The sequence below is a fragment of the Trichoderma citrinoviride genome (genome assembly GCF_003025115.1).
Source record: "Trichoderma citrinoviride strain TUCIM 6016 unplaced genomic scaffold BBK36scaffold_15, whole genome shotgun sequence".
NCBI lineage: Eukaryota > Fungi > Ascomycota > Sordariomycetes > Hypocreales > Hypocreaceae > Trichoderma > Trichoderma citrinoviride.
This window is the reverse complement of record NW_020194723.1, coordinates 368,509-382,478: the sequence shown is the minus strand read 5'-3', so window position 1 is coordinate 382,478 and position 13,970 is coordinate 368,509. Positions and strand designations below refer to the sequence as shown.

The following is a 13,970-nucleotide window of genomic DNA, read 5'->3' as shown; positions in this document are numbered from 1 at the left end:
CTAACACATACACACACACATACACATACACACACAAAAACACCATAACCAAACGGGCGAATCTCAGAACCCTCTGGGTTTTTTAGAGTTCGCCAGAACACGACCGCTGCCAACCTGAATGGTGGCAGAGAGAGAACCGGGCCACTCACGCGAAAGCCATATTTTCTTCCTTGTAGACGTGTCTGGTGGTGCTCGCGCCGGGACCAAATCGGCCCTCACGCCGCGGCAGTCTCCCGAATACGAGGTCGGTCCTTCATCATCATTCACATCACCTGCGTGGTTCTCACGATTCAAGAACATTATTGGCTGATTCTGGTATCCCATGCTGTCTTTGGCTGCCGCAGGAGGATCAGGTTGATTATGACAATGACGATGAATGAAAGGCCTTTGAGTGGAGCGCGAGTTCGGTTTATGTTATGTTTCTTTGCTCGGATGGAAATGTGCGGCACAAGATATGGGACGGTTGGATGCAAGAGAGGACAAGTCTTTCCAAGGTGCAACGTCTGGGTCAGAGAAAAACAAAACAATCACAAAGAAATCACAATCTTGACTGGCAAAGGGCCTGAAGGCGTTTTGGGGGAGCTCCGAATGTATTATCAAGGAAATTGGCTTGCCTGCGCTGGACGAACGAAACAATTGGGAGACGCAGCACAAGACGTCGGGGGAGTTGCTTTGGTCATCTTTATTCATCTGCTTGCACGGCCCTGTAATCATCATCATCCTCATCATCATCTATGGCACCATGAAGCAGCTGCGCGCAGTGGCAGGAAATATCAGCATCTCGTTTTTTTCTTTCATACTCATACATTCAGTTCCCAGCGTGCCTCGTGTCTGATTCATATCGCGTAACATCTCACAATCACTGTAGTGTACAAGGTTTCACTCACTCAACTCACTCCCTCTTCCACTGCTCAAACTCGTCTTCAAGATGCCCCTTGAGCTCCTTGAAGCGGTTCCCGAAATTCCTCCCGCAGCGCCAGCACACGAGATCCCTCTTCATGAAGCCCTGCTCCCTGGCGTCCCCCCTCCCGCGCCCGACGTCCTCCCTCGCGAGCGGGAAGTCGGCAATGTCCACCAGAAAGGGCGTGTTGAACGAGTTGTAGTGCTTGCGGTGCTTCATGCAGGGCGAGTGCATGTCGCGCGAGAAGACGTGGACGTGCATGTGGCCCATGCTGGGCACGGCGTGGACGCCGCAGCGGATTTCGGCGAGCCAGTTTCTTCCCCGGGGGAGCTGTGGCTCTTGTCCCGATTCATCGTCTCGTGACTTTTGTTTTCCTTTGATGTCTTCGTCTGCATCTTCTGGATCTTGGTTTGACTGTTGTTTGGATTCATGGTGGTGGTGGTGAGCTTCTCCCGCCTCATCGCCAACATCAACAAGGTCCGCCTCCTCCTCCTCCCCATTGAGAACAGCCTCCCTCCTCGCATCAGCCCGACTGAACCTGCCCAACCGTCTCTGCAGCTCCCCCGCAGCGAGCACCTTGAGCCTCTCCGTCTCAGCCCTCACTTTACCCAGAAACTCGACATCTTGAAGGGCCTCGAACGGATGCAGGAGTCTGTGTTGGGGGGACCGCGGGAGTAGTAGGATGTGCACCGTGGCCTTGGGGAAGCGGTCGTGGATGACGACGAAGTCGGCGTTGTGGTAGATGACGACGGAGGGGGGGAAGGATTCGGGGGCGTCGATGTAGGCGCCGAGGGCCATGCGGTTCTTGAAGGCGTGTGGCGGCCGCGAGGAGGAGCGGGGTTTGAGTGCTGATGAGGTTGGAAGGGATGAGGATTGTGGTGATGGTTGTTTTGGTTGGGGGGCCATGAGTCTGGCGACTTTTTCAAGAGGAAGAGATGGGTTTTTTTAGCCTTTATTTGCCCTCTTGTTGAGAAAACGATGGATGACGAGAGTTGGGAATGAGAATGCTTGAGAGTTGGTGGGATGGACGGGTTGTGAGGAGACGGTCATGAGGTTCGCAACCTACACGCATCCTGCTTGGTCCGCTTCGAAGGCGGTTCATCCTCTTCCTGCTGCTGCTGCTGCTGCATCCTCTTTATCCTGCCGATTCTGTGCTCACACAATAACCCGAGTTTGTCAGTTTTCCTCTCTTTGATCGAGACCAAGATGAGTTCGGCAGTAGTCAGGTAAAGAAGAAAGCAGAATACTAATTACCTGCTTACCGTATTGATGTGTATTGACGCCAATTGCGATGCTGGGAGACGAAACATGGAAAAAGACTGAGGGGGCACGTGAGGGTCGAGGTTGAGTGAGTTGAGTTAAGTTGAGTCGATGGCTTGAGGTGTCCAAGTGCTGTGGCGATTGCATGTGCTGGTGCAAATACGAGTAGTACTACGCTGGCCTGGCATGTGCCTGAATGGGCAGCCCCACAGCACGGCCATGGCTTCACTATGCCATCATACAACACTCGACTGTAAGCCATACAACCGATTGGCTTCATCTTGTCATTCTCATTCTTCATCCAAGCTGCCTTCTTTTCGTCCAACGAGTATAAGAGACCAGTTGCGTAGTATCACGGCCATTCACAGTCCCCCTCGGGCCTCTCTATAGTATTGTAAACACCCCCCCGTAATAAGAGGCCAAGGATCAACATCTTCAACTCTGGCAATCACGCATCCAGCCCGTTCAGCTCAATCATCTTAATCACCAGCTTGATAATCTTGCTCCCCGCCAGATCCAGCCCCGGATTCTCCACCTTGTCCGCAATTAGATTGTCCACCATGGCCCTCAGCCGGGCCACCAGCACGCCCAGGCGAGCCCAGCCCCGAAGCTTGAGCCATCCGTCCACCAACAGGCCGCGGCCCAGCGTGTCGAGCTCGATGGGCCCGCAGAACATGAGCAGCGTGTACGCATTCAGGGCTGATGGCGTGTCAGTACTCAAGAGGAGTAACAGAAAACAACGGGCAGTAACAAAGTAGCAAGAATGGAAGAAAAGTAGCAGAAACCAGGAGAGGCAAAACTCACGAGTCAGATCCCGAATGAAAATCTTGGTCGTCGAAATCATGCTGAAATACGACATGTACGCCGCATTCCCCGAAAACCCCTGGCTCCCAAACAGCGTGCTGCTGGGGTGCACAAACACCCGCCCGGGCTCCTGGCAAAAGTACTTGATGGCCCTCGCCTCCGGATCCAGCTCCACGGCGCCCGACATGGAGCTCGCAAACTTCTTGTCCGGATACTGGATCCGCGCAATCTGCGGCGTAAAGGCCGAGGCCACCAGCGCCCTCAGCAGCAGCGTGTTGCGGGCACCGGGCGCCTGGGAGGAGGGCGTATGGATCCCAATCTCCGTCAGGGCGTCGTAGTACTGGCTCCTCGTGTTGGCAATGTCCGTCAGCGTCTGGAAGGACAAGGAGTTGTCCTCGCAGAACCTCCGGATGTCGCGCTGCGGCGTGCCTCGATCCCTCATCATCTCGTCCCACTGCGTAAAGGCCTCCAGGTCGGTGAGAGGGTCGCCGTCTCCCCTGTAGAAGCGCATGCGGGCTTCCCGCGCCTCGTCACGCTTCTCCTGCGGCGAAACGAACGGGCTCCGGGTGCTCAGGATGGCGGCGATGGTGATGCAGTCGTCCAGGCAGCCGAAGATGGCGCCAAAGACCATGAGCTTGCCGCATCGCAGGTCCGCCGGCAGCATGGCCAGCTGCTGTCCCATGGCCGTCAGCTCGTCTCCGTCCAGAGCCCCCATTCGCCGCAGCAGCGTCATGGCGCCCTCAATCGCCGGCGTTGCGGGCGGAGTGGGCGACCGGCCGAGGAACCGGATCACGTCCTTCATTCCCATGGCGCGCACTGACAGACAAAGCTGCTCCAGAGGCACGCGCCTAATCTCGGGCTCGGGTCGAGGCGCCATATTCTGTTCGAGATTCTGCGTGTAGAGCTTGAAGCACTTGCCCGCTTGGACACGGCCGGCTCGGCCCTGTCGCTGCTTGCATGCTGCCTGGGATGCCCATGTTTCTTCCAGCTTCCTCATGTTGTTCTGCGGGTCGAAGCTCGTCTCCTTGACCTTTCCGCTGTCAATCACGACCACAATGTCGTCAATTGTGATGGACGTCTCTGCCACGTTCGTAGCCACGACCACTTTTCGTTTACCGGGAGGAGGGCTGGAGAATACTCTCTTCTGCTCCCTGGTCTCGAGCGAGGCATGCAGTGGGAGGACGTGGAGTGAGCTGATGGATCGGAGACTGTTGCAGGCTTGGTTAATCTCCCCAACGCCGGGCAAGAAGATGAGGATGCCGCCCGTGTTCTTCTCGTACGATAGCTCGTAGTCGATTGCCTTGACGGCTTCGGTAATCAAGCTGTAGTTGATCCGATGGCCCAATTTCTGAATCACCTTGCCCATCATCTCGTCGCCGATGAAGATTCCGTCGTCAGGCCCATCCACGCCAAAGCCCGTCATGCGAATCACGTCGTCGAGGTGATACTCCTCCACGGGATACGTCCGCCCTGCAATTTCGACGGTTCCCACGCTCAGTCCTTCGGTTTCAAAGTAGCTCTTGAACGTGGCCGCATCAAGCGTCGCCGACATGAGCACCAGCTTCAGCATATCCTTCTTCTGAATCATGACCTCTCGAAGCAGGTTCAGCAGGAAATCAGTGTCCAGACTTCTCTCGTGCACCTCGTCGATGATGATGTGACTGACATCGGCCAAGGACGCCACAACGTCGTCCACTCGGCCGCCGGACGTCTGCAGCCGCCGGAGCAGCACGCCGGTGGTGACAAAGGTGATCCTCGTATCCCTCGACTGCCGAGACTCGCCGCGGATCGCATATCCGACTTCACCTCCCACTCGCGAGCATCGCTCTTCGGCCACTCGGTCAGCCAGTCCCAGCGCCGAGATTCGACGCGGCTGGGTGACGATCATGTTTGCACACCCGCCAAGCCCCCTTTCGTAGAAGTCGTCCAAGAGAAACTGCACAGACTGTGTCGATTTTCCTGAGCCTGTCTCGCCGCTGATAATGGTGACGTGGTTCCTCTGGACCGTCTGCACAATGGCATCCTGCATCTGCCAGGCTGGCAGGGCCTGGCGTTTCGTAATCATCTCCTTCTGTGCCGGGCTTTTCTGCCGACGAAGCCACTCGTCCTTGCTCTTGGCGTCGAAAATCCATTTGAGAGCCCTTGGTGGAGGCCGAGAGCGCTTACTCCTCGCCACAGACGTCGCCGGTCGAGTCTCGGAGGCAGCAGAGGAAACGGCCGATATGTCCAGAAGCTTGCCCGGGTTGGCGATGATGCCGTTGATGTTGTGCTGGATCCAGTCCACCACGAGGTAGATCTTGGCGGGTTCGTCCTTTAGGTCCTCCTCAATGTGTGCCAGCATCCGCTTGACTATGCTGAGCTTGATGTACGAAGGCAGCTTCGCAATGATGGCGAGGATGAGGTGCCTCGGATAGCTCGAGCCCCTGCGGACCTGTAGAAAGGTCTCCACGTCTCCGTTCTGCGCATCCTTGACCGACTCGAGGCGGATCTGGATGATGCTATCTCCCTCTCGACGGAAACTGTTGCCGTAGATGGACTCCAGCGTCGCCACTTCTTCGTCCCATTGCTCCTGGGGCGTTCCAAAGTCCAGAAAGTCGCCCCCTGACTCTTCAGCCCCTTGTTGGCCCGAGGCTGACGTTGGCAAGAGGATACCCTGCAGCGCCTCGGCAGCTGCGTCTTCATTGCCGCCGTGGTCATCCAACACGCGGGTGCACAGCTCGACCGAGTATCCCGTCTGAGACAGGCGCTGAATGGTGCCCTCTCTCTTGAGGTCTGTCGTTCCGATGGTCACGCCAGCAGAGTAATTCTCCGGCAGAGCCCACCGGGGGAGATCGTCCTCGGGAACGTGAATCAAGAGCCACTCGAGCGTTTCCTGGCGGTCCTTGCAGTATTCCACAGCTTCCGCCACGTGGCTCTGCCGGAAGCCTAGCTTGCTGAGCTCGGCAACGACGCTCTTCTTCTCGGCCGGAGGCATGGTCACGCCATGAGGGTTCCACCTCACGCCGTCTCGTAGCAGGGCCTCCAGCTGGATCCTCGTCTGCCTGCCCATCTCGACCTTGGGCACGGATGTCCACCCCTTCATCGCGTTGGAGACGGATCCGCTGCCCGCGTTGCTCAGAAGCACGAGGCCCGCCGCGCCGGGAAGCTCCCTGGCCTTGGCCTTTGCCTGCTCGACCTCCCTGCGCTTCTTCTCCGCCGCCGCCTTGGACTCCTGCCGCTCGAGCAGCGCCCGGAAGGGGTCGGCCTCGTACATCCAGGCCTTGCCGTCCTTGACGTCCTGCGCCTTGAGCGCCTGGAAGTCCTTCCACAGCGCCTTGTAGTCCGGCGGCAGGACGGTGTGCTTGTTCTGCATGCTGCACACCCGGAACAGCGCGTACGTGGCGGCCGCGTGCTTGGCCTCGAGCGCCGTGTCGCGCAGCAGCAGGTGCTTGTGCGTCGCCGGGATCTCGAACGGCTCCAGCGTCGTCGTCTGCTGCGTCTTGGGGTCCCGCGCGCTCAGCGTCACCCACACCGAGAAGCCCTCGGCCGTCTTGCGCGTGTCGTACACCGGCCTGTCCCACTTCTGCTTCTGGCAGTGCTCGCTCAGCAGGTTCACCGGCAGCTTGCCCGTCCACGACGAGCCCCCGATGAGCTGCTTCACCGTCGGCTTGGGGGCGGCCGCTGGCGGCGCTTCGGGGGCGGCATCTGATCCTGCTGCTCCCTTCTGGCCCTTTTGTCCCTTTTTGCCCTTGCCGCTTGCGCCTCCGTTTCCATCCTTGGATGCTGCAGAGGCTTGGCTTGGTGTCGGCGCGGCGGCCTTCACCTTGCCCTTCTTTACCATGCTATATAGATCAAGTGAGTTGTTGGTTGAGCCGCCAACAGGTGAAGGGGGGGAAGCAGGAGATGGATGTCGCCTCTTCAATATCCCTCGCAAACAGAGATGGCGAGCTGATTCCACAGCAGATATGTATGGCGGAATCAGATTCAAGAATAAAACAAGAGACGTGCACCCGCTGAGAGATCTCTGAGCGGTCCTCCCTGTCCCAACAAGCTCGGCCTTGTATTACATCCTCAACTTTTTCTCTCCATTCGCCCAAAGTGATTCGGGCGATTTTTTTATGGGGCTGAGATCAGGCTCGCAAAGTAGCGCACTGTGTAGGTCAGATCCAACGGCCCCTTGGAGACTGGATGCATGTGATGCCTGCATGAGCATTGCTGTTGCAGGGGCTACACGTCGGGTTGTATCTCCAAAACGTGATATCAATATGTGAGTAGACTGCAAAATAATCATAATCAAGACCATCATGATTTCCTTCTCTCGTGTGCTGCTTTTCTCCCTCACCAAACCTGTTATCTAAGCACTGTCCAAGCACTGTATCATACACAGTACTACATCTCTGGGTCATTGCGTCTGCAGGACAAACGACAGATGCGATTCAACGACAAATCTCAAGGCACAGGAGTCACTTCTTTCCCATGACTCTCAACCACCATGGACTTCAGAATGTGATAATCTGCCTCTTATTTTACTACCTGTATGCGCAGATGAGAGATGCACAAACACTTGATTGTTGCACCAAGAGCAGTCTCTTTTCTTCAACGACTCTTCCAACAGAAGCCCAATGCACTGGCACTGGCTTCTCTCTGCCGTGTCGCCTTGATATATGTCATCAGGCTACCGGACCCAGACACACAAGCAGGCGGCGAGGCGGGCAGGCAGTTGACAAGGGGGGAGGAGGGTCAAGCAGGCGTCCCTGCATGCTCTTCAACGGCAATGGCCATCTAGACCCGGATCCATCAAAACTTTTGCCCAATGTTTTCCTGCTTCACTCAATTGGACTGCTCCATCCTCAATCGCGGCATTTCCTTTCTCAGGCTGGAGCTTTCAAGCTACCATAGGGCCTGCTTTCTGGCTGGGCAATTTTGCTTCCTTCTCTCTTCCTCTTCTCTCCTCGCATAAATTGCCAAGCCAAATTAGGGGGGTAGGGGGGTTTAGTGTGTGTTGTTGCCAAGGGTTTTTTGGGGGGTTATAGGCAGAGCTATGAATAAACGAAGTGTAGTCTGCTGCTCGTGTTGATGACAATAATGTGGGGGGTATGCGAGAAAGGGGGCTGTGATATTGGTATTGGCAACCAACTCTGGACACCGGGCAGTCTTCCGGCTTGATGCATTCCAGATCCCAGGCATCGTAAAAGGTCATGACAATAGAGTGCCGACTTCTTACATGTCCATGGAATCGCCTCCGTTGGCAAAGTTGAACCCGCCAGACTGCGCACCACCATTGGTTCCGAAGCCAAAGGTGCCGTTGGCCCCGGTGGGCTGAGGGGCGCCCTCGTCTGCGTTCTCCTCCTCGTCGGAGAAGTACTTCTCGATGATGTTGTACGCCTTCATGTAGATCTCTTCGTTGGCGTTGTTCTGGCAGTCGTGGATCTTCTCCATGCCACCGCACTCCTCAATGAACAGCGCATAACGGTTGATAGAGTCGGCGCCTTCACCCGCGGCCTGTCGGTCCAGATCTCCTATCTTGAGGATGTTCTCTAGGCCGTCGAGGGCAACCTGAATGATCTTGTTGTCGGGGCATGCAAGGAGGTCGCACAGGGGCTTGATGCATCCTTGAGAAACAAGGTATCGGATCTGCTCCGGCTTCTGAAGTCCACCAGACGTGGCGTTGCTGATAGCCCAGCAAGCTTCCTTACGAGTCTTGAGATCGCCGTTTTGCAGAAGGTGAATCAGAGGGGGGATGATGTTAGCGTCAATCACAGCCTGGATCTGGGACGAGTTTCCGGCGGTGATGTTGGAAATGGTCCAGCAGGCTTCCTTGCGGATGCCATCCTTGGTTGAGCTGAGGAGCGACAAGAGGCATGGGAGAGCGCCGCAGTTGATGATGACCTGGGTCTGGACGTCGTCGCCAGTCACAATGTTGCCGACAGATCGAAGGGCGGGGGTCTGCACCGAGGTGGAAGCGTGCAGGAGAAGCTCAACAAGCCTGCGGGGAATGCCGGCTTCGATGACGGCCTGAATCTTGTCGTTGGAGCCGTCAGAGAGGTACGAGATGGCCCAGCAAGCATCGATCAAGACCTCATCATCAAGGGAGTAGACGAGCTTGGCCAGGACGGGAAGAGCGGGAGCGATCTGTGAACGACAGTGTTAGAGAGACTTGATAAGAAGCAGAAAGAGTCAATGAGTAGCTGTACGTACCGTGTTCCAATCGGGCTGCGGGGTCTTGCCACGGCAGAAGTTGCTCAGAGTCCAGGTTGCGTTGCGGAGCATGCTGAGCTTGCGGCTGTCGCCGAGCAGGGCCAACAGAGGCTTGAGGGCGCCGCAGCTCAGGACATAGTCGCGGCAATGGGGGCTGTCGCCGGCAATGTTGCCGAGAGCCCAGACGGCTTGCTCTCGCACGTCGGGTTCAGGGCTGCCAAGGAGCTCGACGAAGATGGGAACGGCGCCGGCCTCGATGACGACCTGGGTCTGGGTAGCCGAGCCGGAGGCGATGTTGGTAAGGGCCCAGGCGGCTTCGAACTGCACCAGGGTGTGGGGTGATCGCAGGAACTCGACGAAGCGGCTGACGACGCCAGTCTTGATGACCTCCTCGATGGGAGGGTTGCGCTCCTTGGACAGAAGCTTTCGGAACTTGGTGGTGGCCTGGATTTGCTGATCGATTTGGTCGGAGAAGACGCCAGCAACCATCTGAGGAAGATCCTCGTTCAGCTGTTGATGTCATGTTAGCAGTGACTCTCTGAAGGGCATCATCGTTATCATCAATATTTTCTCCCGCCGCAATGCCGAGTTCAGCATTCCTGCTTTCCGGCTATATGGAACAAGCCTGCAAAGCAGCTGATGTGCAGCAGCTGCCAGCCAAGTCGGTCAGAGCGCCCGCCACCAAGGATGTGGGGTTCAGTCAGAAATCCCCCACATCACAAGCAAAAGCACAGCATCACAGCAAAGGGCTGCTGCAATGCAGACGGACGGAGCGCCGTGTGAGGGCATCGCGGCGGGCAGACGGCAGAAGAGGAAAGGCTTGAGCTGTGCGTACCTGAGACTCGGTAGGGGCAGACTCATCGTCGCTGTCGGGGGCGGCGCCGAGGGAAGCGCCAGGGCGGCTGTCGCCAGTGCCGATGCCTCGTCGCTTTGCTAGGTTTTCCTCGCGCTTGGCCTTGCGGATCTCGACCTGCTGCTCCTCGCGGCGGCGACGGAGCTCGTCAGGCTTGAACGTGTTCTTGGCCTTGAACTGGGTGCGGCGATGCTCTGGGATGTATCGGTCCGCCATGGTGCTGACGATGCGCTGCTGGCCAGCAAGACGAACGGCAGAGAGTGACAAAGAGCAGGGATAGTCAGACTGAGCGATGCTGCGCGGGGGCGATTTGAGGATGCCGGCGATGGCACCGTCGACGAGGGCTGCTGTTGGATCAAGGTGCGTCCCTGCTATTCCGGAGCAGTTGTGCAGATGGGGAGGAAAAAGTTCTGGCGATGAGAGGGAGGGGAGGGCTGCAGGCTGGGGCAAAGCACAGGTCAAAACTCAGGTGCTGGGCCAGGCTTTACTGCCCGTTCCGGGCGGCCAGGACGCTGAAGCCGCCGCTAAAAGCTCTGTCGCAGCCGCCCGGATGTGATGCCTAAGGCATCAGGGTGGCACGGCTGAGCTAATGGTGGCATGCTGCTGCCCGTTATCGTCGAGTACTTGCTTGGGACGCGCGGTTAGTGAGCGCCGCTGGGTAGACTGTGTTAGTGGTTGCAAGCCACCCGCCGCCTGTCATCCAGCTTGATTCACTCCCTGCGACGGAAGCAGGGAAGACAGATTATGTACATGTCTCCCGTACCTATTGATTATTGTGGATTTGATATAAATACTAGTACTAGTAGTAGATAGATAGCAGAAAATGAATCACTTTTGCCCTTGGTATGTACGACATCCGCTCAACATGTCAACGGCTGGACAAGATACATGAGGCTTGTATTGATACCGAGGGCCCCTCTCCCCATCGCCATCACGTGCTCTCGCGCCTTGCCAACAGCTCTTCCTCACACAGTGCTCCCACTTACTAAAGCAGACGCCTCTATCAAGACGCGGTTTCATCGCCTTCACACGCGTTCCTTGTCATCCAATCCGCCAATCGCTTGTCTGCGGCAGTCGAGGCCTCCTGGCCGATATGCACTGTGCCGAATAGCCTCCCAATTATGCTTCAGACGAGGCTGAGCCTTCCAAGCGCTTAATCGACGCCATGCTCAACAATGGCTCCCCACGTCAACAAGCGGCAGAACTCTCTGCCCAGCGGCTTCATCACGGTCCGAGACATACTGGACCGCAAGCGCGGAGTCGGAAACCTCCTGAATGTCATTGGCGTTGTCAAGGACTTTAGAACCCCTGTTCCCACCAGAGGGACCGGTAAGCGTTCAGTTGCTCTCCGCAAGTTCAGGGCTGCGATATCTAAGTGCCTGTCTTGTCTCCAGATTGGAAGTGTGAGATCAAGCTGTTTGATCGTTCTATTGAAGATGCATCCTTCGACGCCATCACGATCAACATCTTTCGGCCAGAGAGTGAGATGCCCAGTCCCAACGTCGGTGACGTGATTGTGCTCTATCAAGCCAAGGTTGGGCAGTCCTTTCTGTTGAACACGGTAGTTCGACATTGCTAAGTATAATGCCAGCTGCAATCTCACGCCAACGAGCTCTCGCTGGTGACGCACCGGACCACCGACATTCATCTGTACTCGTCAAGTGAGATTCCACGTCCGTCAGAGGGGGCCTTACAGGCGTTGCGCCCTTTGTCCAGAAAGACAGCTCATAGCCCTGGACAGGTCGTGCATGAGTATGTCTCACATCTCTATCATTCAATCGACAAGAGCAGTCTTCCGACTGAGGCCGAGTTCCAGGACATGAAGGCGAAATCCGCCATCCACACAGGCAAGTCCAAGGAACTAAAGGACGTCCGGGATGGCACCTTTGCCGACGTAGTAGTTCAACTGGTCAGGCAGCCATACGACACCGGTGACAGAGTCACTCTGTGGGTATCAGACTACACTGAGAACGACCACTTTTTCCACTTCACGTACAAGGGGCTTGATGCTCTCCAGGGACAGGACAGCTATATTGCTTCGTTGCCCTATGGGGCCGGAGCCGGCGGCGGCGGCGGCGGCGGAGAGTGGAAGGGGCCTTTTGGGAAGCGAAGCATGCAGGTCACCTGCTACGATCCGCACACGTCGGTAATCAGGGAGCAGGGGCTCTCTGCGGGTTCTTGGGTACTGCTTCGGAACCTTCAAATCAAATTCGGGCGCAACGCCGCCAATCTCGAGGGTTTCTTGAGGGAAGACAGGGGGTCGTCGAGTCAAAAGATCAACATCCAGCAGATGGACGTCAGAGATACAGACGCTCCTGATCCCCGCCTGAAGGAGGCCATCCGCCGCAAACGCGACTATGAACGGGAGAAGAGAGACCGCCTCAAGGATTTATCCGACGCAGCAATAGCCGGACAGAAGAGGAAAAGCCAGCTGGTCGAGATGGAGCCAGCATCAAGCGACAAGTCAAAGAAGTCCAAAAAGACCAGGCAGAGGAACAAGAAGAAGTCTATAGGACAAGATGAGCCGAGTGTAGTGCCTGCTACCGCCCCAGCCCCAACTACGTTAACACACGGTACGCGTCCCTGCCTTTTATTGTCTGCTATGCGATGTGACTAACTCAAATAGTGAAATGCGAAAATGAAGACAAGGCCATCAGCACCATTGACAGCATTCTAGAGCCCATGTATTTGGAAACGGACATCAAAGGCCAGCAAGTCAAACTACGGCTCCCCTTTGTGAACAAGAACTACCGAGCACATGTTCGGGTTGTCAACTTCATGCCCCCCGATCTCGAAGACTTTGCTCGGCCAAGGCGGGCCACAGAATACGACATGCTTTCCGATAATGAGGAGCCGGACCAGGACGGCTCAGAGTCCGGAGGAGAGTCAGCGGCGGACGATACCGCGACGCGGGTGTGGGAATGGCAGTTCTTCCTGGAACTGGAAGATGCGAGCCCTCACGCGATCAACCAAGGGGAGAGAAGAACCATCTGGGTCGCAGTGAACAACTTTTCTGCGCAGTGTCTCGTCAACATGGACGCTTCTGACCTGCGGAAGAATCAGCACGAGCTCGAAACTCTACGTCACCGGCTGTCCCTCCTATGGGGCGAGCTAGAAGAAAAGAAGACGCTGGAAAGAGAAAACAGACGCCGCCGCCGCCGGGCCGCTCTGGCAAACAGAGGGGCAAACCAGCCCCCCTCGCATAGCTCCGACGACGATGAGCGCGGCGCGGCGGCACAGATGCAGGTCGACGACGAGCCACCAGTGACGCAGGTCCGCACCATGCCGTTTGCATGCTGCATTCGCCAGTACGGGGTGGAGGTTCCCGAGGAGGATCCGCGCAAGGCTGATGCCGGTGAGGGAAAGAGGTGGCAGAGGATGTTTGGGCTTTTTGGAACGAGGATTGCGTATGACTGAGTAGGGAGTTGTTGAGAGCCTTGACAGGTTTTCTGTTAGATCTGAACAAGCTGCAGTTGAGTGGATCAGTCCAGCGTGTTGATGTTTTATGTACTATGATATAGTTACTCAATGAGGGCGTAGAAAAGAATTGAGACGCAATTCATTGACTGTCTGCACACCTCTTTATATCAATATGCCAGCATCCAGTGCCAACCAGATGGTCAAGCTTGCACCAATTCCATCTAGATCCCTCATCTGCCCTCATGATTCACCCCCCTTGGGCTTCATTCAAAAGAAATCAAAAATCAACCGAAACAGGGCGGAGAAAGAGAGAGAAGTACTGAATCGTAAATCTTAAACAGAATGATAGAGAGAAAATGAAGAGCATAGACGTAACGCGAAAGAAAAGTACAACAAGCTTGATACCCTGGCATTGAGAAGAAGGAAAAAAGACAACCCCCCCCCCCCTGAAACCGCCGTAGCATAGGTTGAATAAATCAAACAAACCGGTCATGTCCATCCACAACGAGAGACTTTTTTTTTCCGCATCCCTCGTTCCTTTTGTGTTTTCCTTTG

General features: G+C 56.2%; 4 protein-coding genes across 4 annotated transcripts; 1 reads left to right on the top strand and 3 right to left on the bottom strand.

Moving 5' to 3' along the window:
* Positions 1–892: 892 nt before the first annotated feature.
* On the bottom strand, positions 893–1,807 carry BBK36DRAFT_1127932 (HIT-like protein; the record flags this gene model as incomplete). The annotated part of the gene is made up of 2 exons (XM_024891568.1): positions 893–1,237; positions 1,376–1,807. The coding sequence occupies 2 exons, from the start codon at positions 1,805–1,807 to the stop codon at positions 893–895; spliced, it is 777 nt and encodes a 258-aa protein (XP_024746183.1).
* An 802-nt stretch (positions 1,808–2,609) lies between these two features.
* Positions 2,610–6,785, bottom strand: BBK36DRAFT_1128228 (P-loop containing nucleoside triphosphate hydrolase protein; the record flags this gene model as incomplete). Its single annotated transcript, XM_024891590.1, has 2 exons — positions 2,610–2,860; positions 2,966–6,785. 2 exons carry the CDS (start codon positions 6,783–6,785, stop codon positions 2,610–2,612), a joined length of 4,071 nt encoding a protein of 1,356 aa, XP_024746182.1.
* Positions 6,786–8,164: 1,379 nt separating this feature from the next.
* Positions 8,165–10,226, bottom strand: BBK36DRAFT_147028 (ARM repeat-containing protein; the record flags this gene model as incomplete). Its single annotated transcript, XM_024897543.1, has 3 exons — positions 9,978–10,226; positions 9,143–9,652; positions 8,165–9,076 (listed from the first exon to the last, which is right to left on the bottom strand). Exons 1-3 carry the CDS (start codon positions 10,209–10,211, stop codon positions 8,165–8,167), a joined length of 1,656 nt encoding a protein of 551 aa, XP_024746181.1. The 5' UTR covers positions 10,212–10,226.
* Positions 10,227–11,170: 944 nt separating this feature from the next.
* BBK36DRAFT_1172152 (hypothetical protein) lies at positions 11,171–13,412 on the top strand (the record flags this gene model as incomplete). The annotated part of the gene is made up of 4 exons (XM_024895690.1): positions 11,171–11,324; positions 11,390–11,529; positions 11,587–12,568; positions 12,622–13,412. The coding sequence occupies 4 exons, from the start codon at positions 11,171–11,173 to the stop codon at positions 13,410–13,412; spliced, it is 2,067 nt and encodes a 688-aa protein (XP_024746180.1).
* Positions 13,413–13,970: the final 558 nt, after the last annotated feature.